This window comes from Balaenoptera physalus, assembly GCF_965194825.1.
Source record: "Balaenoptera physalus genome assembly, chromosome: 3".
In the NCBI taxonomy this organism is placed as follows: domain Eukaryota; kingdom Metazoa; phylum Chordata; class Mammalia; order Artiodactyla; family Balaenopteridae; genus Balaenoptera; species Balaenoptera physalus.
In genome coordinates, this window is record NC_138890.1 from 2,477,698 (window position 1) to 2,505,439 (window position 27,742).

Here is a 27,742-nt window from a genome sequence, read left to right on the forward strand (position 1 = left end):
TCCAGAATGTCATTTCTTTAATGTCCACCCTTCAAGGGGCCCCGCCGAAGGTGAGGGAATAAATACAGAAGGTTGTAAGATGCAGCACGCCCGGCCCCCAGCCTGGTAAGGAAGGGGGGCGGGGGATGCCTGTAGACCTCGGTTTCCTTCATCTGAAAACTGGGGCAGGACACACTTCGAGCCACGAGGCTCTGATACGGCGGCGTTTTCCGGGCGTCTCTTTCTCCTAAGAAAACGGAAGTCCCTGAGCTACGCAGACCTCAGGCTGGGATGCGGCTCCTTTCCGCTAGGGGGCGCCAGAGTCCGCGTCCCTCGGCATGAAGGACTACTCCCCTGTCCCGGGGCTGGTGCATCACCCCCAAAAGTGTCCCAGACCCCTGCCCAAGGGGGGACATATCTGGAGGTGGGGGTCCTGAGAGAACCCCATCCACCCAAGTCCTGGATCCCCTGCTCTTTTCACCTTTTCCTGCACCCTGGCCTCTCAAAAGGCCATTGTGCTCCCTCTCCAAGGAGATACAGTGAATCGAGGAAAGGAAGACACAGAGGCTGTCCTGCTGAGGAGCGGAGAAAGCAGGAGGCGCCGATCGGCCTTCCACCCTGGCTCACTCGTGGCCCTTCTGCCACCTGGGCCTGGGGCTGGAGCGGAAGGGGCACCTGGGTTCGCTGAGCGTCAGCCCACCTCGCTCCCACCGCCCGCAGGTCCCGCCTGCCACTCGCAGGTCTGAGTCCGGAGCGTTGGGCCTGGGTCACAGCAGGTTGATCTCGTCCAGGTAGCGGGCCAGGACTGAGTCCCGCACGTCCTTGAAGACCTTGCGGATGTTCTGTGTGTCCGTAGCGCATGTGTAGTGGCTGAAGAGGCAGCGGGAGCACGAGCCCTTCCTGCCACCATCTGCTCCGTCCACGCAGCTGGCGTACATGCAGGTGTACATGTCCAGGATGAATTTCTTGGCTGCCTCCGTGTCCTGCTTCGGGCCTGGGGACAGGGGTAGGCAGTCAGGGCACACAGCTCATGGGGCAGGTGGGAGCCTCTCCCTCCTGCGACCAAGGTGGGCTCTGGAGACCCTGTCCCTGATATGGGCAGCAACAGGGCTGCAGGGACCACCCACCAAAGTGCCTGCCGGCCACCGCCATCTTCTGCCTTTCTAGCTGGTCACATGACTCAGGTCCAGCCAATAGGAGCATCAGGTATGTGTTCATGCAGGTCACATGACCTGGAATGGACCAATGAGACTGGTCTCTGGGACTTTGGGCAGAACTGTGTTAAAGAGAGACCCTCTCTCTTGGCTGGGCTTGGAGCTGGGGGGATGGGAGCCTGGAACTGCAGAGAAAGACATCCTGGGGAGGTGCAAATGGGGAAACCGAGGCCGAGGGGGGGGGGAAGGATGGCCATCCTGGTGAGGCACACATGCGATTCCCCCCCACCATCTCTCATTCATATATATATATGAATATTAATATATATTCATATATATATATATATATATATATATATATATATATATATATATATATATATGAATGAATGACTGGTGTCCTTATAAGAAGACAAGAGACAACCAGAGACAAAGTCATGTGGTGACAGAGGCAGAGATTGGAGACATGCATCTACAAGTCAAGGAATGCTAAGGACTGCAGGTGACCACCAGAAGCTAGGAGAGGGGCTTGGAACAGATTCTCCCCTGGAGCCTCCAGAAGGAACCAACCCTGCTGACACCTTGATTTCAGACTTCTGGCCTACTGAACTGTGAGGAGAAAAATTTCTGCTGTTTTCAGCATCCAGCATGAAGGCTTCTGTTAGTTTATCCCCATTCTACAGAGGGGGAAGCTGAGACTCAGAGAGCTTGGGCAGAGGACAGAGATGGGCCTGGAACTCAGGCCTGTCCCATTGCATTTGAAACCCCACTGGCTCTAGGCTGGGGTAGGACCTGGACCAGCATCTCTCTTGGGAGCTGCTTTTGGGAAGTGAAGGGTATAGAAAGTTCTAGAACCACTCACCCCGGAAACTGGGGAAGTAGGTAGCCAGGTGGGAGGTGGGGATCTTCTCCTCCAGGATGTCAGTTTTGTTGAGGAAGAGGATGACGGAAGTGCTTTTGAACCAGGGCAGTTCCAGGATGGTGCCAAACAGGGCCAGGCTCTCCTTCATTCGGTTCTGGGTTGGGGGGCACAAGCAGGTCATTGATCCAGATGGCCAGCTCAGCCCAAACAGGAGCCCTCCCCCCACGTAGAGATGGGGCTGTCGGCCCCCCAAGCAGCAGCTTGAGGCTCCCCAATTCCCACCCAGCTGGGTCTGAGGGTGGTGTGGCCAGCTGCCTATGTATGCCCGAGGTGGTTTTGTGCCTGTACTGGTTTGGGTAGTGTCCTCCCCACCCTCAAAATTCATGTCCACGTATGTGGAACCTAGAAAAATGGTACAGATGAACCGGGTTGCAGGGCAGAAGTTGAGACACAGATGTAGAGAACAAACGTATGGACACCAAGGGGGGAAAACTGCGGTGGGGTGGGGATGGTGGTGTGCTGAATTGGGCGATTGGGATTGACATGTATACAGTGATGTGTATAAAATTGATGACTGATTAAAAAAAAAAATTCATGTCCACCTGGAACTTCAGAATGAGACCTTATTTGGAAATAGGGTCTTTGAAGATGTAATTAGTTAAGAATCGGTCACACTGGAGTAGGGTGGGCCCTAAGTCCAATGTCTGGTATGTTTATAAAAAGGGGAATTAGGACACAAGGAAATGGCCACTTGAAGATGGAGGTAAAATGGGGTGATGTGTCTATAAGCCAAGGGACGCCAAAGATTGCCAGTGGCCACCAGAAGCTGGGAGAGCCTGGAACAGATTCTCCTTCACAGGGAACCAGCCCCACTGACACCCTGACCTCAGATTTCTGGCCTCCAGGACTATGAGACGATACACTTCTGTTGTTTCAGCTCCCCCCCACCCCCACGCCCGCCACATCCCAGTTTGTGGTACTTCATCACAGCAGCCCTAGCAAACTAGGACATCTCATGTGGCTGGACTGGAGCAAGATCTGTGTCAGAATGACCTCAAATTGATTCTATCTGATTCAGTTTGAAAGTCGAAATTATAACATCTGACCCTTGGATCCCGAAACTGTCTATGGGAAACTTTAACCCTGAAAAGTGCACATGTCAGAGATGATAACGTGCCTGACCTTCACGCAGGGGGTTAATTAGGAGAAGAGTTCACGAAAAGGAGAAGAATTCTGAGTAAAAGCAGGACATTGTCCCCATGACCCACATTCCCAGGACGGCTTACATTGTGCTTCGGGGGTGGGGGTGAGGGGTGGGGTGTGTGTCTTGAGGCTCGAGTGTCTGACTCTGTGTGTGTGTGTGTGTGTGTGTGTGTGTGTGTGTGTGTGTCAGGGTCCTGGCCTCACAAATGCTTGTAGATCTGTGTGTTGGGGTTCAATGGTCTGACCACAAAAGAGTGCACGGTGACGCTCAAAGCCAAGCCAGACACACAAAGCTCCACTCAAGAGTGCCTGCTCAGCTGTGGGTCCCCAGCCCAAGGTGGGGATAAGAAAAGCAGGGGAAATGGTGCCCTTGCATCCATCGTGGCCCCTCACCTCTTGGTTGTTTTCCTCCAGACACTGGTCGTATTCACTCAGCGAGGCCAGGTAGATGAGGGCGATCACATTCTCGAAGCAGTGGATCCACTTCTTGCGTTCTGACTTCTGGCCCCCGACGTCCACGATCCTACCAGGAACAACTCCCTTTCAGAGTTCAGGCTTAATCGGGACCCCCGTGACGAGGCGTCCCAGACCCCAGTCATGGCTGGGACATACCATGAGCAATAATAATAGCAACAAGAATAGATGCCAGCCACCTTGTGTATTACAGCATTTCACCCCATGGAGCAAGTATCGCTATTATGCCCATTTTACAGATGAGGAAACCGAGGTATAGGGAGAGAGGGGACTTTCTAGAGCTTCTACTACACTGGGCTGCCTGATTTCTACCCCATGGTAGAGGACAGCTGGTTGCCCTCAGTCTGCCCTGGTTCTGGCTGGGTGACAAGAGGGAAATTGCAGATCATCTCCAGACCTCAGTGTCCCATCAGCTGTGTTCTGGCTGACTATGGGAGTGTCGAGTGGCCACACAGATGGGCAAACGTCATCCCCTCTGTGTGTGGCCCAGGGCAAGGGTTTGCCTCCACCCTCCCACACACCACAGCAAAAGCCTGGGCCCTCCTGCCTTCCTGTTCTCTCTTCTAAGAAATGTGGGTTACTGATAACAAGCCCTGTGTCATTTCCCCAGGGATGGGACCATTACTCAGGCAGCTGGTAGGAAATACCAGAAGCCTCAGAGCAAGAAGAGACTTGCCCTGCTGTACAGGAGGAAAGTCCAGGCTGATGCCTGCGGCGCCTGATTCCCGAAACCAGCCTCTCTCATGATCCTCAGATTCCCTCAAACCCCGTATCCAGAGCGGGATGGGTGAAGCAGCGGTTGAGACTGGGGCTCCGATGGCTGAGATAGGTGTGGGGTATGCTACTTGCCAGCTCGGAGTCTCAGTTTCCTCTGAGCCCTCACCTTTGGCCTAAGAACGGACTCAAGTTTCCCCATCTGATAATTCCCCTCCTCAGCCCAGCCTTCCTTCTGAACTTCCCCAACCACTACTTTTACTCCTAAACTTTTACCAACTCACCTATCCATCTATTCATCCATCCAACCAATCACCCACCCACCTATCTATTTGTCCATACGTCCACATACCCACCCATCCATCCACCCATCGATCCATCCATCTATCTATCCATTCATCCATTCATACATACATACACCCACCCACCCACCCACCCATATACCCACCCATTGATCCATCTATCCACCCACCTACCCATCCATGCATCCATGCATCCATCCCCCCACCCATCCATCCATAAGTCCATCCATCCATCCATCCCCCACCCATCCATCCCCCCATCCATCCATCCATAAGTCCATCCATCCATCCACCCACCCACCCATCCATCCATCCATCTTTCCAACCATCCACTCACATTTACAAACTTCCACTCTGACCTTCAGCTGATCATCACTAGTGAAGCAGGAGAATCAAACTCAGCCCCTAACTTTGAGGGGCTCTCCATCTAGTGGAGGAAACCCAATGCAAACAGATAAATTATGAACCTTCCTGCTAAGGACTATTGCAGAGGCCAGAACAACATGGGGCTGGGGGAGGGGGTGTTCAGGGAAACAAGGGATCAACATGGGTGGGTTGAACACTGAAGGGTCTCAAGCATCACCCTGCACCCTCCACACCTCCCTGCCTAAGGTCACTGAAGATTCTCTAAAGGCCACTAAGGTCACTGAGGACTCTCTAAAGGCCAATCTCAGAAGTTGCTTCTCTCACTGTATTCTTCCTGACCTCTTCTTGGCCTCTGACACTGACCATGACTCTGCATGGACCATCCTTTGCTGCACTGGCCACCCACACCTCTGGCTTCCAGCTCAGGCCTGTGTGCGCCCAGCCACCTCCCAGATGCCCCAGACTCCTCAGACCCAACCTGCCCCAAATGAGTTCATCATCTATTCTAACACCTCCCATCCCGCCACCACCACTGTGGCTCCACCATCTACTCTGTCACCTTGATGGGAACCCCATAGGGAGTCACTTTTGACTCTCTGCTCTAATTCCCATGCTCATCTCATCCTGCTCATTCTACATCAGAAAGCATTCTTGCACCGTCCCCTCATTTCCATCCCCAAGGCCACTGCCCGGGCACTTCCCAACCCTTTCTGCCTGAACCATGGCTCCTGCCTTCTCCTGGGTCTCCTGACCTCCAGCCTCACCCCTCATTTGGGGCTGGGGAAGCTCAGAGGGTGAGCTTCCCCAACCCCAAATCAATCCCTCTGGTCTAGCCCTGACTGCACAGTCTCTGTCTCTTCCTTCCCATCAACTCCTAGCTCTAGTGAACTCCTATTCATTCTTCAATGCCCTAATACCAATGTCCCCTCCTCCAGGAAGACTTACCCTCCCAGAGCTCTGGGGGCTCAGTCTGGACTCCCTCAGGTCCCAGTCCTGATTCCATGGAGAGGCTGGAGGTGTCTGTGTCCAGCCTTGCCTCCTTCAGCCTGGCAGCCCCTTTGTGGGCTGGGACTAGGCAACTCCTACTCATCCCTCAGTGCCCCAGTTCCTTTGCCCCTCCAACAGGAGCCTTCCCCACCCACCAGGCTATGCGCTCACCGCAGGTTGGTTTTCTGCATGGAGAAGCAGTACTCGTTGATGCCGGTGGTGGGCATGCGGCTGCGGAGCACGTCCTGCGAGGTGGGGATGTAGCCCTCCTCCATGATGCGGTCCAGATTTGACAGGTAGCTGTGGAGCCAGAAGCCCTGAGTCTTGGCCTTGAAATCTCCCTTTGCTTCTCAGGCTCCCCACCCAGGGCCTGGTGAGGACCTTGCTGGGGGGAGGAGAGCCCCCGGGGGAGGGCCAGGATCTCTGGGGTCCCAGGTGGCTCAGGAGCACAGCCCAAGGCCATGGGAGCATGGGGAGAAGCAGCTTCATCCTCAGCAGCGTGACCCCAAGGGCAGTCTCGCTGGCGTGGGCGTCACCCTGGGAAAACTGTCACCCCAGGTGTGTCACTGCCCCAAGAACAGTGATAGCCTGGAACACTAGACACCCAGCGTCGTACCCAGGACAGCTTCACTGCATGACGATGAACAGTGTCACCCCAGAAATGGTGTCACCCCAGGACAGCGTCATCCTAGAACAGTCACCCCAGAGGCGCCATCACCCCAGAAGTAGTGTCACCCCAGGAATGGTGTCACCCCAGGACAGCGTCATCCTAGAACAGTCACCCCAGAGGCGCCATCACCCCAGAAATAGTGTCACCCCAGGAATGGTGTCACCCCAGGAACAGTGCACCCCAGGAGCTGTGTCACCTGGGGAGCAGCGTCACCCCAGGGACGGCCTCACCCCGGGGCAAGACCACCCACAGCATTCCCAGCAGTGGGAGCCGGCCAGCCTGAGGCCCCTCTGCCGACTCCGATCCCTGCGACTGGGTCTCCTCTGGCTCCGCCTCGGCACCGCCTCGCGCTGGGCACCTCGACCCCGCGCCCGTCCCCGCGGACCCCAGACTCACTACACTGCCGAGTCGAGCAGGTGGAAATCGCGCCGGCGCTCGTAGCAGGCGCGGATGCCGGAGTCCCTCCACAACCACTGCATGGCCACGGCGTAGTGCTTCTCGAAGGTGGTCACCTTGTAGGGGTCCTGGCTCATGATCAGGTTGGCCCGGTGCTGGGGAGGGACGGACGGACAGGGGTGGGTCAGAGCAGCCGGGCGGGGCGGGTTGCCCTCCTGACGTCTCCACCCCCTTTCGTCCTGGCGTCCATCCACCGAGGGCGGGCACAGGCGGAGCGCACGGAGCGAGGGGCCAGCAGGGGCTTGCGTGCAGGGAGCGCCAGTTCTGGGTGGCCCTGCCTGGGGCAGTAACCTCTGCTCTATCTGTCCTCCTTTCTTTGTACCGGAAGCAGGCGCTCCTGTTGTTCATGTCTGAAGATAGGGTCTTTACAGAGGTAATGAAGTTACAGTGAGGTCATGAGGGTGGCCCTAATCCAATGGGACTGGTGTCCTTGTAAGAAGAGGAGACTGGGACACAGACACACACAGAAGGATGACCACGTGAGGACACAGGGAGAAGACAGCCGTCTGCAAGCCAAGCAGAGAGGCCTCAGAGGGAACCAGCCCTGAGGTCTTGGTGGTTGGAACCCTCATACACTGCTGCGGGGATGCAATCTGGTACAGCCACTGTGGAAAACAGTAGGGAGGTTCCCGCCAAAATTAAAAATAGAGCTACTGGGAATTCCCTGGCGGTCCAGTGGTTAGGACTCCACGCTTTCACTGCTGAGGGTCCGGGTTCCATCTCTGGTCGGGGAACTAAGATCCCACAAGCCGTGTGGCATGGCAAATAAATAAATAAATAATTTTTAAAAATAGAGCTACTCTATGATTCAGCAATTCCACTCCTGGGTATTTATCCAAAAGAATTGAAATTGGGATCTTGAAAAGATATCTGTACACCCAGGTTCACTGCAGTGTTATTTACAGCAGCCAAGATGTGGAAAGAACCTAAATGTTCATCGATGGTTGAATGGATAAAGACAGATATATCTCGAATACTATTCAGCCTTTAAAAAGAAGGAAATTCTGAAACAGGGGACAATGTGGATGAACCTTGAAGACACCATATTAAGTGAAATAACAGTCACAGAAGGACAGATCCTGCACGATCCCACTTATATGAGGCATCTGGAAGAGGCAAGTTCAAGGACACAGAGAGTAGAATGGGCTAGGGGAAGGGAGTTGGGTTTGCTATGAATAAAGTTTCCCTTAGGCAAGGGGAATACATTCTAGAGCTCTTCCTGATGACATTGTGTCTGCAGTTACTGATACTGCATCGTGCGCTTAAAATTTACTAAGAGGATAGATTTCATGTTGAGAACACCATTCTCATGGTGACATGAGATGGTGTGACACCATCACACAATAAAATAAAAATTTTAAAGAGAAGGGTGATGTGACACACAGTCTGCATAGCACCCCGGCCCCCAGCAGGGTGGGGCAGGGCTCAGGAACCAGTCCACCCTACTAATATTTCTAGAACAAAACGCCTGCTGACTCAGGACTCCTACCAGGCATCATGGGGTCCAAGGGAGAGATGGCTGAGCCCTGGGGGTCCACGGGGAACCTGCAAGTCGGGGGGGGGGAGGGTGGGTACCTGCTGATGCTGAGCTGTCTGGAATGCAGACCAGGATCCCAGGAAACCTTGGAGGAGGTGGTTCTTAACAAGGACTTAGGGGATCTGAAGGGACACAGTCCCACCCTGAAGTCCTAAGGAACCCCCTCCCAGTGTGGCGCCCATGTGGCGAGACCCGGGATGCTCACCTTGTTCTCGGGCCAGCTGAAGGGGATCTGCAGCCGTTCCATAGCCTCAATCATGGTCTGCATGGACACGAAGATGTTCTGGTAGATCAGGGTCCGGAAGCTCTTGCGGTCCTCCTCCGAGTAGCCCGCCCCGTGGATGATGCGCATCTGCTTGATGAACGTGCTCTTCCCGCTCTCGCCGGGGCCTGGGGAGACGACTCTGCGGTCAGCTCAGCCCTCCGGGGCTCCTGCCACCCGCCACCTCCGGCCACTAGGGTTCAAATCCCCGCTCTGTGATCCTGGGTGAGCAGCTTCATGGCTCTTGTGTCTCGGTTTCCCCACCTGTGAAACGTGGTTTGCTGGGTGGACGTGAGGGGTAAACTAGTTCATTAAAAGTTTGTCCCGGGGGGGCAGCAAACCACGGCCTGCCGGCCGCTGTTTTTGCTTTTATTTTTGGGGTCTTGTTTTCTTTTGTGTTTTTGTTTTTTTGCCACACCGCGCGGCTTGTGGGATCTAAGTTCCCCGACCAGGGATGGAACCGGGGTCCCCTGCGGTGAAAGCGCTGAGTCCTACAACCAAGGACCACCAAGGAATTCCTGACAGCTGCCTGTTTTTTCATGGCCAGCAAAGTTTTACAGTTTGCATGGTTTTTATATTTCTAATTCTTTTCACCCTTACAGTTTTTACATTTTTGTAATGGTTACAGTTTTTGAATTTTTTAACGGCTGAAAGGAATCCAAAGATTCCTTTTTGGTGACACCTGAAAATGACATGAAATTCAGGTTTCAGGGTTGGTCAATAAAGTTTTATTGGCACACGGCCGTGCCTGGTTGTATACAAATTATCTAGGGTTGGTTTCTCGGGACAGCCACAGAGTTGAGTAGTCAGAGACCCTCTGGCTTGCAAAGCTGAAAAGATTTACCATTTGGCCCTTTACAGAAAAAGTCTGTGGACCCCTGGCTTAGAGTGTGCTTTGACATAGTAAGAGCTACACTCCTGTCCACTATTATTAGCAATAGTAGTCTTTACCATGATTATAATTACTATTATTATTATTCACTATAATAATTTCAGGTAGAGAAAGTTTTGTGAAGGAAATACAATAAGATAAATAGATAAAGAGTGATTAAGTGACTACTACAGCTAAGTGTCACGGAAGGCTTCTCAGTGGAAGTGACATTGGCATTGAGATCTGAAGGCTGGGAAGGTTGCTCTCGTGCCAAGATCTGGAGGAGGGAGCACCAGGCAGTGGATACAGCACGTGCAAAGGCCCTGGGGCAGGACCAGGCCTGGTGTGTTGGAGGAATAGCGAGGAGGCCTGTGTGCTTGGAGCTGAGTGAGCAAGGGGGAGAGAGGGAGGAGGTGAAATTATGATTGTGGAAGGGGTTCTAAGGAGCTGGGGGCTTTGAGTTAGGCTGGGTAATCTAGGAGGGCCTCACTGAGGAGGTGACATCTCATCTGAGACCTGGCAGATGACAGAATTCATTAGAAGAGAAGGGGGGATAGCGTTCCCAACAGCAGGCACAGTACATGCAAAGGTCCTGGGGCAGGACCATGCCTGGCATGTTGGAGGAACAGCCAGGAGGCCTGTGTGTCTGGGGAAGAGTGATCGAGGGGGAGAGAGGGAGGAGGGGATGGCAGGGAGGGGACGGGGCAGGTCATGCAGGGCCTTGTGGGCTGTGGGGAGGACTTGGGCTTTTACCCCGAGGGAGGTGGGAGCCTGGAGGGCTGTGGGTAGAGGAGGGATGGGGCCTGACCCAGGGGCTCACAGGCGCCCCCTGGCTACTGAGGGGAGGGCAGGTTGGGGAGGGGTGAACCCAGCCAGATGGGAGTGTTCTGGTCCAGGCTGGACCCAGGTGGCCGCGTGGAGCTAGAGAGAAGAGGACATATGCACAAGATATTTGGGAGACAGAATACACACGACCTTGCTGATGGACCAGAGTGGGGAGAGGGGTCCTTGCAGGCTCACCTACAGAATCTCCAGGGCCAAGTGCTGGATGAAACCACAGGGCCCTTCTGAGTGCAGGGTCGCACGTCAAAATGCCAGTCCTGGGTCTGGGATAATAACACTAGAAGCTTTGGAAGTTCAAAGAGCAAGGCCTGGCTCCCTGCTGTCTGAGCCCCGATATCTCCCTTTCTGAGCCTCTGTTTTCTCGTCTGTGAAATGGGCATGATAGCCAGGCGGGAGGTGCGGGGCCGGGAACCACCTGCAACACCTTGTCACCCTGCCGGCTCCTGGGGGACACTGGTGTGGGGTCCCTCCAGGGATGGGGAAGGGGACTCGTGCAGGAGGAACTGGGACCAGCAGCAAAAAAGGGAAGGGGTGCCCTGGCTGGAGCCAGAAAGAGGAACCAGGAGCAGCGGAAACACAGCAGGGAGGAGGCGGGGAGTGTAGGAAGCGGCAGAAGAGGGGGTGGAACCCTCCTGTACCGCCCCTGGGGGGCTCTCGCCCCTCCCACTCCCAGCAATTCTGAAGGCAGTGAGGGCAGGATCCAGCGACACCGCTGCACTCGAGATCCAAGGAAAAGAGTCGCTTTTCTATGGCCCTGAAGGACATTCCTGGGGAAACTGGGAATGCCAGCGGGACGTGATGGTGAAGGGATTGCATCACGCGCATCGCCTGCTCACCACTGCCCTGAGGGGTCTTTGCTTTTTAGTGGGACTCAAGCCCACTGAAGTATCTGGGGGGGGAAATGTGTCAGGGCTGCAACTTTACTCGCAAACGGTTCCGATAACAATGAATACGTACGTATTAAATATAATATATAAATGTATAGCAAATAAACTATAGCTATGCATTATGTAAATTATAAGTATATACACATATACTTATATATAATGTGTGTGTATACATATATATATATAGAGAGAGAGAGAGAGAGAGAGAGAGCAGGGTGGGATGGGATAAAGGGCATGTGGTAAAATGTTAACATTTGCAGAAGAATCCGGTGCAACTTTTTTATAACTCTGAAAGTATTTCAAAATGAAAAGTTAAGAAAGGGAAAAAAAAAAGACCCTCAAAGGGCTTCCCTGGTGGCACAGTGGTTAAGAATCTGCCTGCCAATGTATGGGACATGGGTTTGAGCCCGGGTCCGGGAAGATCCCACATGCCATGGAGCAACTAAGCCCGTGCGCCACAACTACTGAGGCCGTGTGCCACAACTACTGAAGCCCATGCGCCTAGAGCCCGTGCTCCGCAACAAGAGAAGCCACCGCAATGAGAAGCCCGCACACCACAATGAAGAGTAGCCCCCGCGTGCTGCAACTAGAGAAAGCCTGCGCGCAGCAACGAAGACCCAACGCAGCCAAAAATAAAATAAATAAAATAAATAAACTTATTAAAATAAAAAAACCCTCAAATGCCATGTGAGATGCTGCGTTGGAGGCTGGAACAGAAAAGGGGCCGTGGTGGAAAAACCAGTGAAATCTAAAGTCTGGAGTTTACTTAACAGAAATGTAATGGTACGGTTCCCACATTAATGTCTCAGCTGTGATGAGCACACGGCACTTATGTAAGATGTCATCACGAGAGGAAGCTGTTCAGGAGGAGACGGGAGCTCTCCGGACTATCTTTGCCACATTTCTGTCCTTTGAAAATGATTCCAAAATAAAAAGTTTCCTGCAAACAAACCAATAACAAACAAAAAACGCCCCACAGTTCCACAATCTGAAATGCTTCAGTAAGGAGCCACGTGTGTCTCAGATTCCTTGGATTTCAGGACGGGGATACATCAAACTCAATAAATATTCCCGCAGTAGAACCTCTGACTAGCACAGTCAGTGAGATAAACCCACAGCCTCGCCTCCCACTGGGAAACCTGGGGAGACGGGCTGGTCTCCGGAGCTTCTGCTATTTGGAGGTGGAAGAGGTACCGTAAGCCCCCCTGTCCTCCTAGGGTGCCGGGGGGGGGGGGGTCCACACGCACCAGCTCGCCCGAGCCCACAAGAGGAACGGCTCTTGGCTCCACATTTCACGTGGGGAAACTGAGTCCCAGATCGGTTGGGTCATGCAGCTGGTGGGTGGCCAAACTGGGACTCAAACCCGGTTCTGAGTCCAGAGCTCACGGGCTTTTTAATAATCATTCCGGGAAGTTCCCCAGGCACTGCCTGAATTATCGTCACTAAGATTCCCACTGTTTTCCCATTCACAGTGGAGATGTGGGGGCTCAGAGAGGTGAAGTGACTTTCCCAGGGTCACACAGCTACTGGAAAAGCAGAGGAGTAAACACAAGCCCTTGTGGATCCTTCACCTTCATCCAAGTATCAGTTCATGTGATGCTTCTACGGACGCTCAGAAGCTCGTCGGCTCCTCTGGGTGCTGCCAAGACGGCGGTGAGACCTACGGCAGGGGGCTGCACCCTTTGACCTTCCTCTGGGTTGCCCCCAAAAGTGTGGAGAACAAAGAAAGATCTCACCAAGAAACAGTTAATTTTTATTTATTTATTTATTTTTGGCTGTGTTGGGTCTTCGTTGCTGCGCGCGGGCTTTCTCTAGTTGCAGCGAGCGGGGGCTACTCTTCATTGCAGTGCGCAGGCTTCTCATTGCGGTGGCTTCTCTTGTTGCAGAGCACAGGCTCTGGGCACGCTGGCTTCAGTAGTTGTGGCACATGGGCTCAGGAGTTGTGGCTTGTGGGCTCTAGAGCGCAGGCTCAGTAGTTGTGGCACGTGGGCTCAGTAGTCGTGGCGCACGGGCTTAGTTGCTCCGCGGCATGTGGGATCTTCCCGGACCAGGGCTCGAACCTGTGTCCCCTGCATTGGCAGGCGGATACTTAACCACTGCGCCACCGGGGAAGTCTGCAACAGTTAATTTTGTTGAGATGCACCGATTTCTTTTTTTTTTTTCCTCCTCTTCTGTTTCATTAAAGAAAAAAAAAAATCCTGGTCGCCACCCACAGCTTGGGTTTTGTTACTCACAAGTGGTTCACAACCTGAAGTCTGAAAAACTCCACCTTTGCAGCTGTGACTGTCCTGGAGCCACTGAGGAATCAGGAGCCTCTCTGCTCCCCCTCCTGATGTGGTTCAGGAATCCCCCCAAGTGGGGCTGGGGGCTGCGGGGAGAGCTGTTTCCACCTGGCGCGTCCTCGCAGCCCAGACGGGAAGTGATTGCTTCCTTCTGGGAATGGGTGAGGAAGTGGAAACTCGCAGAGGCCAGGAGCCGTGACAAGCCCCAGGCATCGCGAGACGCTGTGCGGCTCCTTCCGTGGGCAATGGCAGTCCCAGCCCCACCGTCCTCCCCCAGGAAACTGGGCCACTGGGACACAGGGAGCTGCCTGAAAGCAGACAGCTCATCTTCTATGCCCGGCTCTGCCTCAAAACTGGCTGCAGACCCCAGACCCATCCTGCCGCCGCCCCGGGCCTCAGTTTCCCCATCTGTCATTGGGGTTCTGTGGAGGCACATTCACAGGGCAGTCAAGCGCGTGGACTGTGGAACCAGAATTCTAGGTTCCGATCCTGGTTGTGTGACCTTGAGCAGGTCGCTTCACCTCTCTGAGCCTCGGTTTCCCCATCTGGAGTGGTTCCTACCTCACATAGTATGGACAGAGCTGGCTCCTTTAATTGCCTTATTTTGACTCTTCCCCCTCCTCAACGTGGTGACCACTTCCTGTCAGAGACAGACCCCCAGCCCCTTGGCCTTCTTCCTCCAAAGGATCAGCCACCTCCCAGAAAAAAAAAAAAAATAACTTTTGGATTCAATTCCTGTTTTTAAGGAGGGCAGGTGTGGAAGCAGCCCTCAGGGCTTGGATGGGGTATTGAAACCACAGTCCAGCGGGCTGTCCATAGGGCCACCATCTGTGCTTGGACACGTGGACAACCTCCCCTCTCCCACCCCTACCAGCACAAGTGGCTTCCTGATATGGGACTGGCTGTGCAGTGGTCAGTGGGGCAAGGGACTTTCCTAGCTCCAGGAAGATATGGTACAGCTCTGGGGAAAATCACCCCTGAAACAGAATTCATTCATTCATTCATTCATTCACTCATTTATAAATCATGCATCGGGTATCTGCTCTATGTCAGGTCACCGTACTCCTGAAATAGATGCTGGGGACACAGGAGTGAATAATATGGACATGGTCCTCACCTCTGTGTTGCTTGCTGTGTAACTGGAGAGACAGACAATAAACAAGGAAACAAGAAAACACCTGAGAGAGCGCCAGCGAGTGAGTGGTATGAAGAAAAATCAGGCGAGAAAGAAAGATGGGGCTGACTTTGAAGCCCGGGAAATCAGGGAAGACTTCTCTGAGGAAGTGACACTTGAGCTGAGACCTGCCTTGAGTGAAAGGAGTGAGAGCACCAGCCATGCAAAGGCTTGGGGGATGCTGAGAGCCCTTGGCAGGGAGAATGGCAAGTGCAAAGGTCCTGAGGTATGGTTAAAGAAAACCTGAGATGTGCAAGGAAGTATCACTAACACTGCCAAACCCCTAGCCCAACAGGTCAAGAAAAATGGAGCAAAGACAAAGAATGAAAAAGGAGACATCACTACAAATCCTACAGACATGAAAGGATGACAAGGGAATGTTATAAACAACCTTATGCCTATACATTTGACAACTTGGAAGAAATGGACAAATTCTTTGGAAGACACCAATAACCAAAGCTCACTCAAGAAGAAATAGCCCTATTTATTAAAAAATAGTAAATAACATATATATACTAGCCTAGCTATTACAGAAAGTGAATAGAGATAGCTATGAAATTAAATTCTTAATTAAAACCTTCCAGGCTCAGACAGCTTCATTGGGGTCCCATGCCCCCACCCTCTCCTCTCTCTCCACCCCTCAGGGCTGCCCCTTCCCACTGAGCAAGAGAAGAGAGAGGACGGCCATCCAGATGACCAGGCTCTTTGCCCCAGGACAGGCGGATGGGACTTTGGAACACTTCCCAGGCCCTTGCTCAGGGCTCAGGCAGTCTCAGGAGACCCTCCAAGGCTGGCATCCCTGGGCTTAGGCCAGCAGGGTCATACACAGGAAGGTGGCTGGGAGGGTGGACACACGTGGAGAAGAAGACATGAGGTCTCAGAGGTCACAGCCTCAGAGCTTTCCAATCCACCACACCCAAGTCACCCCCACTCCCTCACCCTGTTCTATTTTCCTCCTGTTCTTCCTGCTGCTGGAAATTATTTTACCTGCTTATTAGTTTTGGGGCTTAACGTCTGTCTCCCCCACCGGAAGCTGAGGTCCCCAGAGGCAGGGACACGCCCCATCTCCTCTGCCGCTGTGCCTCCAGGAATTACTCAGTACGTCTTGAATGAATGAACCGATCAACCAATCAATCAATCAATCAGAGGCACATGGCAATGCTCTCTCTGCCCACACGACTCGTGCTGATAAACCACCAGAACAGACCCAGCCCTCCAGAGGGACGGGAGGGTCTTGGAGGGCGAGGCTGGAGCTCCCCAGGCTGTGCGGCTCATTCCCTTCCTGTGACGCGGGAGCCGCTGGGACGGGCCGGGCCTGCCCGACAGAAGCCAGGCCACCCGGCCAAACCACCTCTGCTCCTGCATACGCCCAGGAGATGGCCGGGCTGCGGGACGGACGGGCCCACAGCTCACCCCTTGGGACTAGGAGCCGGGCCTCAGTCGACTCATCCTGAAAGTGGGCTCCCAGGCTGTCCCGCCCGGGTGGCCGCGGACTCACCGAGCAGCAGCAGCTTCAGCTCCCCTCGGTCCCGCTTCTTCTCCTCCAGGAGGATCTTGTTGATTTCCTGGTCGATCCGGGCCGCCGACTTCTCGTCCTCGGTCAGGCACCAGGGGCAGCAGCGCCAGGTCAGCGAGCGGGCCATGGTGGGGCCTCAGCGGGCAGCAGGCGGCATCGCCCCCGCCCCCCGCTTCCCCTCCCCCGGGGAGGCACCCCGGCCCGGCCGCTCCGGGGAGGGCTTCTGACAGCCGGCGGCAAGAGTCTCCCTCGTCGTGGGGGTCGCGCCCCCCAGGGACCCCCGGCTTCCCGGCCTTGGGCACCCGGCGGCCCAGCTCAGCGAGGCCTGTGCGGCCGGGTCAGGGGTGGAGAAGGAGGAGAGGAGATGCCGGCTTAGGGCTCCCCGCCCACCCCCAGACCTGCCCGGCCCGGCCCGACAGGTTGACGGCAGTAGAGCGAGAGGTGAGGTGGGCGCCCCGGGGGAGGGCGGGGCGGGGAGGAAAGGCCCAGCCGTCTGCAGTCTGGGTCTGCGCTGGGCCTCCTTCCTCATTCTGGAGAAGGGGTGGACCCCGTCCTCCTGGGCCTCTGACGCCGGCCCCGGCCCACCCACCTCTCCCCCTCCTCTGGGCCAATTAGAAGCAGTCATCAGAATACCCCACAAGATCTTTTTTAAAAGAACAGCCAAGGCCTGGAGGCACCTACTGTTTTAAGCGCTTTTGTGTATTGGTTGGGGGGGAGGGGGGTGGTCATGCGGACAGCACCCCAAGTTCCTTGCCATTCCCGCTGCACAGATGGGGACATAGAGGCACAGCCAGGCAGTGACAACCCCCGGGGAGCCTCTCCCACCCGTGGAGCCCCAGTCTCAACCGCAGAGCTGGCAGCTTTGGGACTTTGGAACCGGGCCATTCATTCTTCTTGCAAACATTTATGCGGCACCAACTGTGAGCCAGGCATTCTACGCACAGCAGGGACCCAAATGACAAAAAACCCAATCTCCCTGCCTTATGGTCTAGACAGACAGATAAAGAAATACCTTAAATATATGTATATCTGAGCCTATCAGATAGCCATAAATTGTGAGAGGAAAATAAAACTGGGAAGGGGGATGGGAGACTGGGGGGTGGCCTCATGTGTGGCTTGAAACAGGGGGGTCAAGGAAGGTCACTCTGAGAAGACAGGCATTTGGGACCAGGAGGAGAAGTCGGATAGGCAGCCTGGACATAGGGGGGACCTTGGGAGTCAAGCCCGCGTCCCAGCAAGGCCATGAGGCCCCCGTTCCCTGACGGCTCAGCCCTCAGGACATTAGAAGCAGGAGGGGACACAAGGGTGGCTGTGTAGCTGCGTCCCCACAGAATGTCTCCAATCCAGCAGCTCTTTGCCGTGTTCGGGGACAGAATGCTCTTTGAGAGGTTCTAGAAAGCTCTAGAAAGTTCCCGAACACCCCCCCCCCCCAGAGATACACAGAACCCAGGAGACTCCGGGCCCCTCCCAGAGGCACTGGTGAGGCTCAGAGAGGGTGCGTGCTGTGCCTGAGGTCACACAGCCGCAACTGTCTCCCTGTGCCACGCCCCAGACGACACCAATGCGGTTTTCTTCGCTGTTGATTCATAACGACCAGCAGATGGGAAGTTCGATAGGGGCCCCCTTGGGTCACTGGCTCCTGGCAGGCACTGCCCTGCCCAACCCCGTTCCCACCCCCCGACCGGGTGGCCGTGAGGAGGGGGTGCTCGCCGGGGCCTGAGGCCTGGGTGACTTCCCACTCCCGGGCAGGCGACGAAAAGCAGAAATAATAACGTGGGCCACACAGAAGCAGAACGGAGGTACCCAGCTTGGCAAAACCCGGAGGCCAGGCTGAGTCACAGACTGGAGGGTGGATGGCGGGGCAAGGCCAGGAGCACCTAGGGCCACCCCGCTGTTTCCCAAAGGACACCAGGCCCCTAACCCATCACACAGGGCCAGGACGGCAGGCCGAGGTCTAATACCTTTCTTGGCTCCCACTGACCTCAGAAAAAAAAAAAAACAGGCGCCTTGATTCCCCCTCCTCCAGGGCCCATACTCTGTGAATTTCTTCAGCCTCACAACAAGTCTTCCCACTTCCCCAAACAGGCGAGGAGCTGCTTCCTCTCCAGATGAGGTGCCATCCTGGCGGGACACCTGTCACCTATTAGTTCATTCGGGAATAACAGGGTGAGCTGTGTGTTTAAAAATACACACACACGGACCTCCCTGGTGGTCCAGTGGGTAAGACTCCACGCTCCCCATGCAGGGGGCCCGGGTTCCATCCATGATCGGGGAACTAGATCCTGCGTGCCGCAACTAAGAGCCGGCGCAGCCAAATAAATAAATAAGTAAATTTTTAAAATATATATTTAAAAAAAATACACACACAGACTTATCTGGCAGTCCAGTGGTTAAGACTCTGCCCTTCCACCGCAGAGGAGGTGGGTTCCATCCCTGGTCGGGGAACTAAAAATTAAAATAAACACACACACACACACACAGAAAACACATAAAACATGAACGTATAACCTAATAACTTCCTGTGAAACTGATACCCACGTGATCCCCACCCAGGCCAAGATTCAGGGTATTGTCAGCCCCAGGAGGTTTCCCAGATACCCGTTCCAACAAGACCCCCTTCCTCCTGCTGGCCAGTCAGCACTGCACCAACTTCTATGGTATTTCTGGGTTTAGGGGTTACTTTTTGGTAACAAGATTTATTTTGTTTTTTGTTTTTTCAATTTATGTGGCTTGGTAGGCGCTTTCTTTGGTGTACGGTTTTGTGTTTTAACAAATGTACACAGTCATGTAAATTATGGCTAAAACAGTTGACAGAATATGGTTCTGTCACCTGAAGAACCCCCTCCAGGTACCTCTTTATAGCCAGACCCTCACCTGAGCCCTCACCCCTGGAAACCATCGATCTGCTCTTTGTTGCTATGGTTTTTTGAATCTTTTTGAGACTGTCATATACATGGAATCATACACTGTGTAATTTTTGAGACTGGCTTCTTTCACTTAGCATCTGAGGTCCGTCTATGCAGTGGGGCATGTCAGGAGCCCTTTCCTTTGGACTCTGGGGTAGTTTTCTGTTGTGTGGGTGCATCACCCCTTATGTGTTCACCCGTAGAAGGCCATTTGGGTTGCTCCCAGTTTGGGGGTGACCACGAATAGTGCTGCTGTAAACATGCACTATAATCATCATGAGTGTTCGTTTCTCTAGGATAACTTTCTAGAAGCGGGATGGGTGGGTCATAAGGTAATTGTACGTATAACTTTGTAAGAAACGGCTGAATGGTTTTCTGGTGTGGCTTTCCCATTTTGCACGCCCCTCAGAAATGCCTGAGGGTTCCCGTTTTTCCACCTCCTCATCAGCACTTGATATTGTCCGTATTTTTTATTTCAGCCATTCTAAGACATGTGTAATGGTACCTCACTGTGGATTTAATCTGCGTCTCCCTGATCAGCTAACGGTGTTGAACATTTTTGCATGTGTTTATGTACCATGTTTGTATCTTCGTTGAAGTGTCTGTTCAAATATTTTGCCATTTCCTTCAGTGGGTTTGTTTCCCTATTATTCTGTCTTGAGAATACAAGTCATTTGTGGGATATGGGGTTTGCAAATATTTTTTCCCAGCCTGTGGTTTGGCTTTTCATCCTCTTAGATGTGTTCTTTGTGTTTCATTTTGACGATGCTCAATTTATCAGTTTGTTTTTCCTTCACGGGTCATGCGTACGGTGTTGTCGCTAAGAACCCTTTGCCAGACCCAAGGCCAACAAAGAAGTTCTCTGTTTTCTTCTTGGAGTTTTATTGTTTTACATTTTACTCTTTTTTTTAAAAAATTAATTCTATTTATTTATTTATTTTTGGCTGAGTTGGGTCTTCGTTGCTGCGCATGGGCTTTCTCTAGTTGCAGTGAGCGGGGGCTACTCTTCATTGCGGTGCGCAGGCTTCTCATTGCGGTGGCTTCTCTTTGCTGCGGAGCACGGGCTCTAGGCGCGCGGGCTCAGTAGTTGTGGCGCACGGGCTTAGTTGCTCTGTGGCATGTGGGATCTTCCCGGACCAGGGCTTGAACCCGTGTCCCCTGCATTGGCAGGCGGATTCTTAACCAGTGCGCCACCAGGGAAGTCCCCTGTCTGCTCATTTTACCAATTACTGAGAGAGAACTGTGGAAGGTTTGAAGTGTAATTGTGGATTTCTCTATTTCTCCTATCAGTATTTTCATATTTTGCTTCATCTATTTTGTGCAGACACATTTAGGATTATTATGTCCTCTTGATAAACTGATTCTCTTATGATTCTCTTATGTAATGTCCCTCTATATTTCCTCGCTTTTCTTTATCAATTTACAAGTGGATTAAGCATCCTTAAATATTGTGTTCATTGTTTGCCATTTTCGAACTTTCTGTGAATTCTGGTCTGTCTGGCTTCTATCACTCAATGTTTTGTTTGTGTCATAAATCATATTGTTACACGTGGTTGAAATACATTAATTCTCACTGCATAGACTATTCCATTGGGTGAACAGCCCACCATCTATTTATGTATCCTTTTAGTAAGCGTTTTGTATTTATTTTTTTTAATTGAGATATAATTGATACATAACATATGCGTTTCAGCTGTACATCGTAATGATTCTATACTTGTATATATTGTGAAATGATCACCACAGTAAGTCTAGTTAATGTCCATTGGCACATGTAGTGATTTTTTTCTTGTGATGAGAACTTTTAAGACCTCCTCTCTCAGTCACTTTCAAAGTACAACAGTCATTTTTTGTTGTTTGTTTGTTTGGCCGTGCCGTGTGGCATGTGGGATTTTAGTTCCCCCACCAGGGATCAAACGCTTCCCCTGCATTGGGAGCACGGAGTCTTAACCACTGGGCCACCAGGGAAGTCCCAATACAGTATTATTAACTGTCATCACCATGCTGGGCTAGTCATTTATTCTACTGTTGATGGGCATTTAGGGATGTAATGAGTAGGATGGCTATGGACATTTGGGATGTGCCTTTTTGGAGACCATATGTATGACTCTCTTTAAATAATACCCAGGGAGTTCCCTGGTGGCGCAGTGGTTAAGAATCTGCCTGCCAATGCAGGGGACAAGGGTTCGAGCCCTGGTCCCAGAAGACCCCATGTGCCACGGAGCAACTAAGCCCGTGCTCCACAACTACTGAGCCTGCGCTCTAGAGCCCGTGAGCCACAACTACTGAACCCACGGGCCACAACTACTGAAGCCTGTGCATGTAGAGCCCATGCTCCACAACAAGAGAAGCCATCGCAATGAGAAGCCCGCGCACTGCAACAAAGAGTAGCCCCGGCTCACCACAACTAGAGAAAGCCTGAGTGCAGCAACGAAGGCCCAGTGCAGCCAAAAATAAATAAATAAATTTATTTTTAAAAAAATACCCAACTGTGGAACTGCTGGGTTACAAGGTATTTCCCAGATATTAACTCTCTTTTGCCAAAGTGCATGTACCAATTTACAACCCCAGTAGCTCTGGTGAGATTTTTTTGTTTGTTTTTTAAATTTTTGCCCATGCCACCAGGCTTGTGGAATCTTAGTTCCCCTGATCAGGAATCGAACCCATGCCCCCTGCAGTGGAAGCCCGGATTCTTAACCACTGCGCCACCAGGGAAGCCCCTGTCTGGTGAGTTTTTATGGACCTAAATTTATCCCATCCAAAAGTCTCTCCTTTATTCAGAAAGGACGATCTCCTTGCTGTTTCTTTGGTATGAGAAATGCCCTTTCTGTTTAATGAGGAATAGGATGTTTACATGGTTTCACAGTACCTCACAGTCCTCAGCTGATGGGAGGCCACAGCTGGGTCACTCCCTGGCCACTGCCCTTGGCGACACCCAAGGTCATGCCCCCGCCCCCACCAGGGCTGGCCCAAGGCTGGGGTACAAAGGTCCATCCCCTCCCTTTATTAACTGATGAATCACGGATTTGATTCCACTTCTGCGGGTATATCCAAACCGAAAGCAGGGTCTCCAGAGGGTCTTTCCCACCCAAGTTCACAGAAGCATGATTCACCGCAGCCAAAAGAAGGAAACACCCAGGATCCCCTCGCCGGCCACCTGGGCCGGCTTGGTGGGCGGGGGACTCGGGCTCGGAAGGTTTTCTGTCTTGAATGCCTCCTGGTTTTGTAACAAGGGCCCTGCGTTTTCACTTTGCACCGGGCCGCGGCTGGTGCCCAGGCTCAAGGGTGCCGTCTACCGTCAGGGTAAGGGCCCGGCCGCTCTGTGCCTCGGTTTCCCTGTTGGAACCGGGATGCGGAGAGGACCTCCCAGGCGGATGCGTGTTCGCGCAGGCGGGCGCGGAAAGCAGGCGAGTGGCACCTGCCGGCCGCGGGGGACATGACGGCCAGGCGCGCCGGCAGCATCCGCGGGCTCCCTCCCTGCACCCACCTCCCGAATCCCACTCCCCTCCTCCGCCTCCACCTGGGACCGCCCCATCATCTCCCACCTGGTCCAGCTGAGTCCCCTCCATCCGGGTCCCTGGTTCCGCCCTCACCCCCACAGTCTGTCCTCCCGGAAGCGGCCACCAGAGGGCGCCTGTGAGCACCGAGTCAGGCCCTGTGCCTCTCCTGCCCACAGTCCTCCAGGGTCCCACCTCCCTGGGGGTAAAAGCCCAAGTCCTCCCCGCGGCCCACAAGGCTCTGCACGACCTGCCCCGTCCCCTCCCTGCCCTCCCCTCCTCCCTCTCTCCGCCTCACTCACTCTGCTCCAGACACACGGGCCTCCTTGCTGTTCCTCCAATGAACCAGGCCTGGTCCTGCCCCAGGGCCTTTGCATGAGCTCTGCCCTCCGCCTGGAAAGTCCCTCCCTCAGACCACAGCATTGCCCCTTCCCTTCACGTCTTCCAGCATCCTATTCATAGGCCACCTTCTCCGAAAGGGCTTTCCTGAACAGCCTGCCTGAAATGGCCACTATCTCTGCCCATGCCTCTTCCCTGCTGTTTTTCTTCATAGATTGAGTCATGGTGGTAAGTGCTGTTTCCCTGTATATGCAGTGCCTAGGACAGTGCCTGGCACACACGGGGCCTTCAGGGCATTTCCATCCCGCTGATGAATGAGTAAATAAAACTGGAGTGGGGGCTTCCCTGGTGGCACAGTGGTTGAGAATCTGCCTGCTAATGCAGGGGACACGGGTTCGAGCCCTGGTCTGGGAAGATCCCACATGCCACGCAGCAACTAGGCCGGTGAGCCACAACTACTGAGCCTGCGCATCTGGAGCCTGTGCTCCGCAACAAGAGAGGCCGCGATAGTGAGAGGCCCGCGCACCGCGATGAAGAGTGGCCCCCGCTTGCTGCAACTAGAGAAAGCCCTTGCACAGAAACAAAGACCCAACACAGCCAAAAATAAAGTAAATAAATAAAATTAAAAACATGGAGTTATTTTTAAAAAAAACAAAAACTGGAGGGGGATGTGGAGAAAAGCGACCCTGGCGTACAGCTGGCAGGAAGGAGAAATGGGGCAGCCGCCGTGGAAACAGCCTGGCGGTTCCTCAAATGGTTTAACGTAGAATCGCCATTTGACCCAGAATTCCACTTCTGGGTTTATAGCCAGTAGAATGGAAAGCAGAGTCTCAAAGAGATACTTGCACCCCTGTGTTCACAGCAGCGTGATTCACGACAGCGAAAAAGGGGAAACAACCCAAGTGACCATCAACGGATGGATAAACAAAGGTGGTCCATCCACGCAGTGGAATGATTCAGCCTTAAAAAGGAAAGAGATCCTGGCACCTGCTACACCATGGATGTACCTGAAGGACGTGATGCTCAGTGAGAGAAGCCAGACACAGAAGGACAAATACTGTGTGATTCCACTCGCATGGAGTCCCTGGAGGAGTGAAATCCTTAGAAAATAGGATGGTGGGGGCCAGGGGCCAGGGGCTGGGGAAGGGGGTGGGGAGTTATTGATTAATGGGTACGGAGTTTCTGTTTGAGGTGATGAAAAGATTTTGGAGACAATTACTGCTGATGGTTGCACAACATTGCGAATGAAACTAATGTCACCGAACTGTATATTTAAAAATGGTGAAGCTGGTAAGTTGTATGTGTATTTACCACAATGTAAAAAATATTTTAAGGAAAAAAAGACTGAGAACATCTTGGTTTGCAGAAAGAAATGGGGCCGGGGGAGGGGGCGCGTCTTCCCAAGAGGATCTGCGACAGTGAGTGGCCAGCTGGGTCCAGAACCCGGGCGCCGCCCCATCTCTGTCCCCTGCCCCCCACGAGGAGGAGTTCCTCTTGCAGGATGCTCCAGCCCACAGCGCAGCACATCGACCTGAAGTCAGGGGCCCTGGGGCCGCGGTCCCAGCTCAGGGCAGGAGGTACACCCCGGGCGGCCGAGCTGTGGCTCCCGTGAGCTCAGACCCCATCCTGAAGGTGCCAGGGCCCCACAGGCCACACAGGAGTCAGGTGACACCCCGGGGGCCTCAGGGCCCCTCTGCTGCCCCCCACCCCCAGCCAGTAACAGGAAATAAGCCACAGGGGGCCGAGTGTTTAGGAACAAAATTTATTCCAATTTAAAACAGAATTCATTTCAGGAGAAAGGTATGAAAAGTCTATTTCCATCACGTATCTCTGGATTAAGGGGTCAGGGCCCCGACACGCTGCCTGAACATGGACAGCTCCGGCCACAGGAGACTGGCACTGAGCTGACGGCGCCCGCCCCTCAGCCCGCACGGACAATACATGCATTTCAAATGACAAAAGGTTTAAAAACAGCATTTTTATATAATATTCTTTTTTAAATAGATTAAGGTTTAAATTGTCTGAAATCAGGACTGTTTAATATACAAGTACAAGCGGGCGAGGTCACCCCCGCCGGCCGGCACGGCCCCTCACGTCACTGGGGCGTTGGCACTCGGAGGGCAGTTCTTCTGGGTGATGTGACATAGCGGTGGGGGGAGGCTGGCACTCGGGCAAGCGCCTTGGAGGCGAGCGGGCCAGGCAGGGAGGTTGGGCACGGCAGCCGGGCTTGCCCCGGGATCTTGGCACGCCGACCCCTCCGGAAGTTAACACTCTAGATGCGCCACCCCACCGCCTCCCCCTCGAAGGCCTGCCCCGGCTCCCTGTGCGTTGTGGGCCCCCAGGAGCCCACTGCCAGCGGCACCACCGCCCCTGGCCGCACGTCAGGGCTATGGCACAAACCCCCGCAAGTGGACCCACGGCACCAGAGAGGGCCCTTTGGGTGGAGATGCCCGAGGAGAACATGCTGAGAAGCCTGCCCCCCGCCCTGGGCCCTGCGTATCAGCCTCAGGAGGGAGGTGGGAGGCGGACGGACGGGGAAAAGGCTGGTGTGGGGCTGGTCTGACGTGTGCGCCGTTTCTCTGCACGCCCTGGTCAAGGGCCGCCCTGAGCGCTCACTCGCAGGGCCCAGGTGCGCGGGGCAGGTACGGGGCGCCACCGGCAGGCCATTCCCGTCACGTTGGTGCAAGAAACCAACCACACAAAAGCAACCACTGCAGTGCTCGGCCCACGCCACGTGAGACAGCCACTCCCTCCCCCCCCCCCCAGAAACCGGCCCTCAGGCCCTCGGGGAGGCCCCCTCAGTGCGTGGCCGTGGCCAGGCTGAGGGCCCACCTCCAGCTGCCACGAGCCCCGACGGCTCGGCTCTGGGCAGAGTGCAGGGCGGTGGGCACCTCCCAGCCACCCATGGCCCCGCCAGGGCGACCCTCCCTCCCTCTCTGCCTCTCGGGGACAGCCCTGAGAAAATTCTGAAAGAAGTCCCTACCCCACCCTCACTGTTTCCAAATTGGGTACAAAATGGAACAAAACAAACAGTGGCTCCCAGTCCAAGTGGGCCTCCTCGGGGTTGGGGGCTGGGCCCAGAACCCAGGAACGCTCCCGGCGGGAGCCCCAGAGAACCCCGACGCCCCAGCCCCCCGCGGCAGGCAGGGCTGTGAGACAGGGCCCCAGGGGCTGCGTTTTGTTTCCTCAAAAAAAAAGAAAAAATGGTTAGGCACTTCCCAGGGCGGGCAGCGGGGGGCGCCACCCACCCCCACGTCTTGGAGTCCGGGGCAGAAACCCGGCAACAGTGGTGAGGGCGTCAATAACTTAAACAAGGAAGAAAGAGAAGTCCCAGCCTCTGCATCTCCACGCCTTCCGAGATCAGAAGAAACCAGGCCAACAGCCGTCCCCGGAGGCTGTGTCCCGCGCCGCTGGGGGCCAGGTCTCCTCTCTGCCCGTCTTCTGTGGGTTCTCTTTTTTTTCTTTTTCCTTTTTTGTTTTTTTTTTTTGTTTTTGTTTTTTTTTAGAAAAAAGCAAGCCACGAGTCAAGGCCAGAAAAAGGCGGCCTCTGCCACTGACAAAGATGAGAAGGTGCACGAGGTGTGTAGGAAGAAAGATGTACATCCCCTGATAACTGTGAAATAAAAACCATTTGTTTAAAAATATGAAAAACCCCCGACTCCTGGGGCAGACTGGCGACCAGCAGGCGGCTGGCAGGGGTCCGCGCGGTCACACCAGGTTGTACTCCTTCAGGTTGAGCTGCAGGATGGTGTCCTTGACAGCGGCGAAGACAAAGCGGATGTTCTCCGTGTCGGTGGCGCACGTGAAGTGGGAATAGATGATCTTGTCGCTGTCGGGGTTCAGGTCCACGAACATCTTCAGGATGAACTCCCGGGCGGCCTGCGCGTCCCGCTGCGGGCCTGGCGGAGGCGGGGGCAGGGGTGGGATGAGCGGAAGGAGCCGCGCAGCCCCCTCGCCCAGCAGCCCCTCACTCAGGCCCACCTGCCAGGCAGACCCGCCTCCCACCTCCCTCCACCTCCCTGGCTCCCGCCTCCCCTCCATCCATCCCCCCCCACTCAGGCACGTGTCCACAGCCCTGCTGCCCCCTGGCAGCCAGCCTCCTGCTCTGGCCCGCCACCCACCCCCCACCCCACCCCGGGTCTCCCGGCTCCTCGGGCAGCACCTCCGGGAGACGCCGGGAGGGAGTGGCGGAGCCCAGACTGCCCCCCAGGAGCGCCCCCGGGGGTTCTCCACGTGTGGGGGTGGGGACGGCAGGAGGAACTGGGGCTGAGCCGGAGGGGCAGGAGGGGTCCGGCTCACCCCGTATCCCCAGCGCCTCGCTCCTCCCCGTGCCCGGGCCCTGGGCGGGTGGGGACAGGCTGCCAGGCAGTGACCGCAGGGTGCCCCCTCCCACAGACGACGCTCCCCCGGGGGACACGAAGCTCTCCCCACCATCCAGGGCCCTGCGAGGCGCCCGCCAAG

The 27,742-nt window shown here is 54.4% G+C and overlaps 2 protein-coding genes and 1 long non-coding RNA gene across 3 annotated transcripts in view; 1 reads left to right on the top strand and 2 right to left on the bottom strand.

Moving 5' to 3' along the window:
• GNA15 (G protein subunit alpha 15) lies at nucleotides 1–17,146 on the bottom strand. The gene is made up of 7 exons (XM_082456992.1): nucleotides 16,522–17,146; nucleotides 8,910–9,094; nucleotides 7,108–7,262; nucleotides 6,213–6,341; nucleotides 3,592–3,721; nucleotides 1,996–2,149; nucleotides 1–973 (listed from the first exon to the last, which is right to left on the bottom strand). Exons 1-7 carry the CDS (start codon nucleotides 16,664–16,666, stop codon nucleotides 747–749), a joined length of 1,125 nt encoding a protein of 374 aa, XP_082313118.1. The 5' UTR covers nucleotides 16,667–17,146; the 3' UTR covers nucleotides 1–746.
• LOC309658437 lies at nucleotides 16,536–26,877 on the top strand. Its single transcript, XR_014262234.1, has 2 exons — nucleotides 16,536–16,649; nucleotides 24,144–26,877. It is a non-coding gene; the product is annotated as an uncharacterized lncRNA (long non-coding RNA).
• Nucleotides 25,030–27,742, bottom strand: part of GNA11 (G protein subunit alpha 11) — a 19,711-nt gene continuing 16,998 nt past the window's right edge. The window contains exon 7 of the mRNA XM_082456997.1: nucleotides 25,030–27,180. Coding sequence (XP_082313123.1) covers nucleotides 26,990–27,180 — 191 coding nt within the window. The 3' untranslated portion in view covers nucleotides 25,030–26,989. The remainder of the gene's footprint in view (nucleotides 27,181–27,742) is intronic.

Coding starts and splice junctions, on each gene's coding strand:
- GNA15 (XM_082456992.1), bottom strand. CDS start 16,666: ATGGCCCGCTCGCTGACCTGGCGCTGCTGCCCCTGGTGCCTGACCGAG. Junction 7,263..8,909: donor TCAGCTGGCCCGAGAACAAG/GTGAGCATCCCG, acceptor GTCCCTCCCCAG/CACCGGGCCAACCTGATCAT. Junction 6,342..7,107: donor CTGCTCGACTCGGCAGTGTA/GTGAGTCTGGGG, acceptor CTGGCTCCACAG/CTACCTGTCAAATCTGGACC.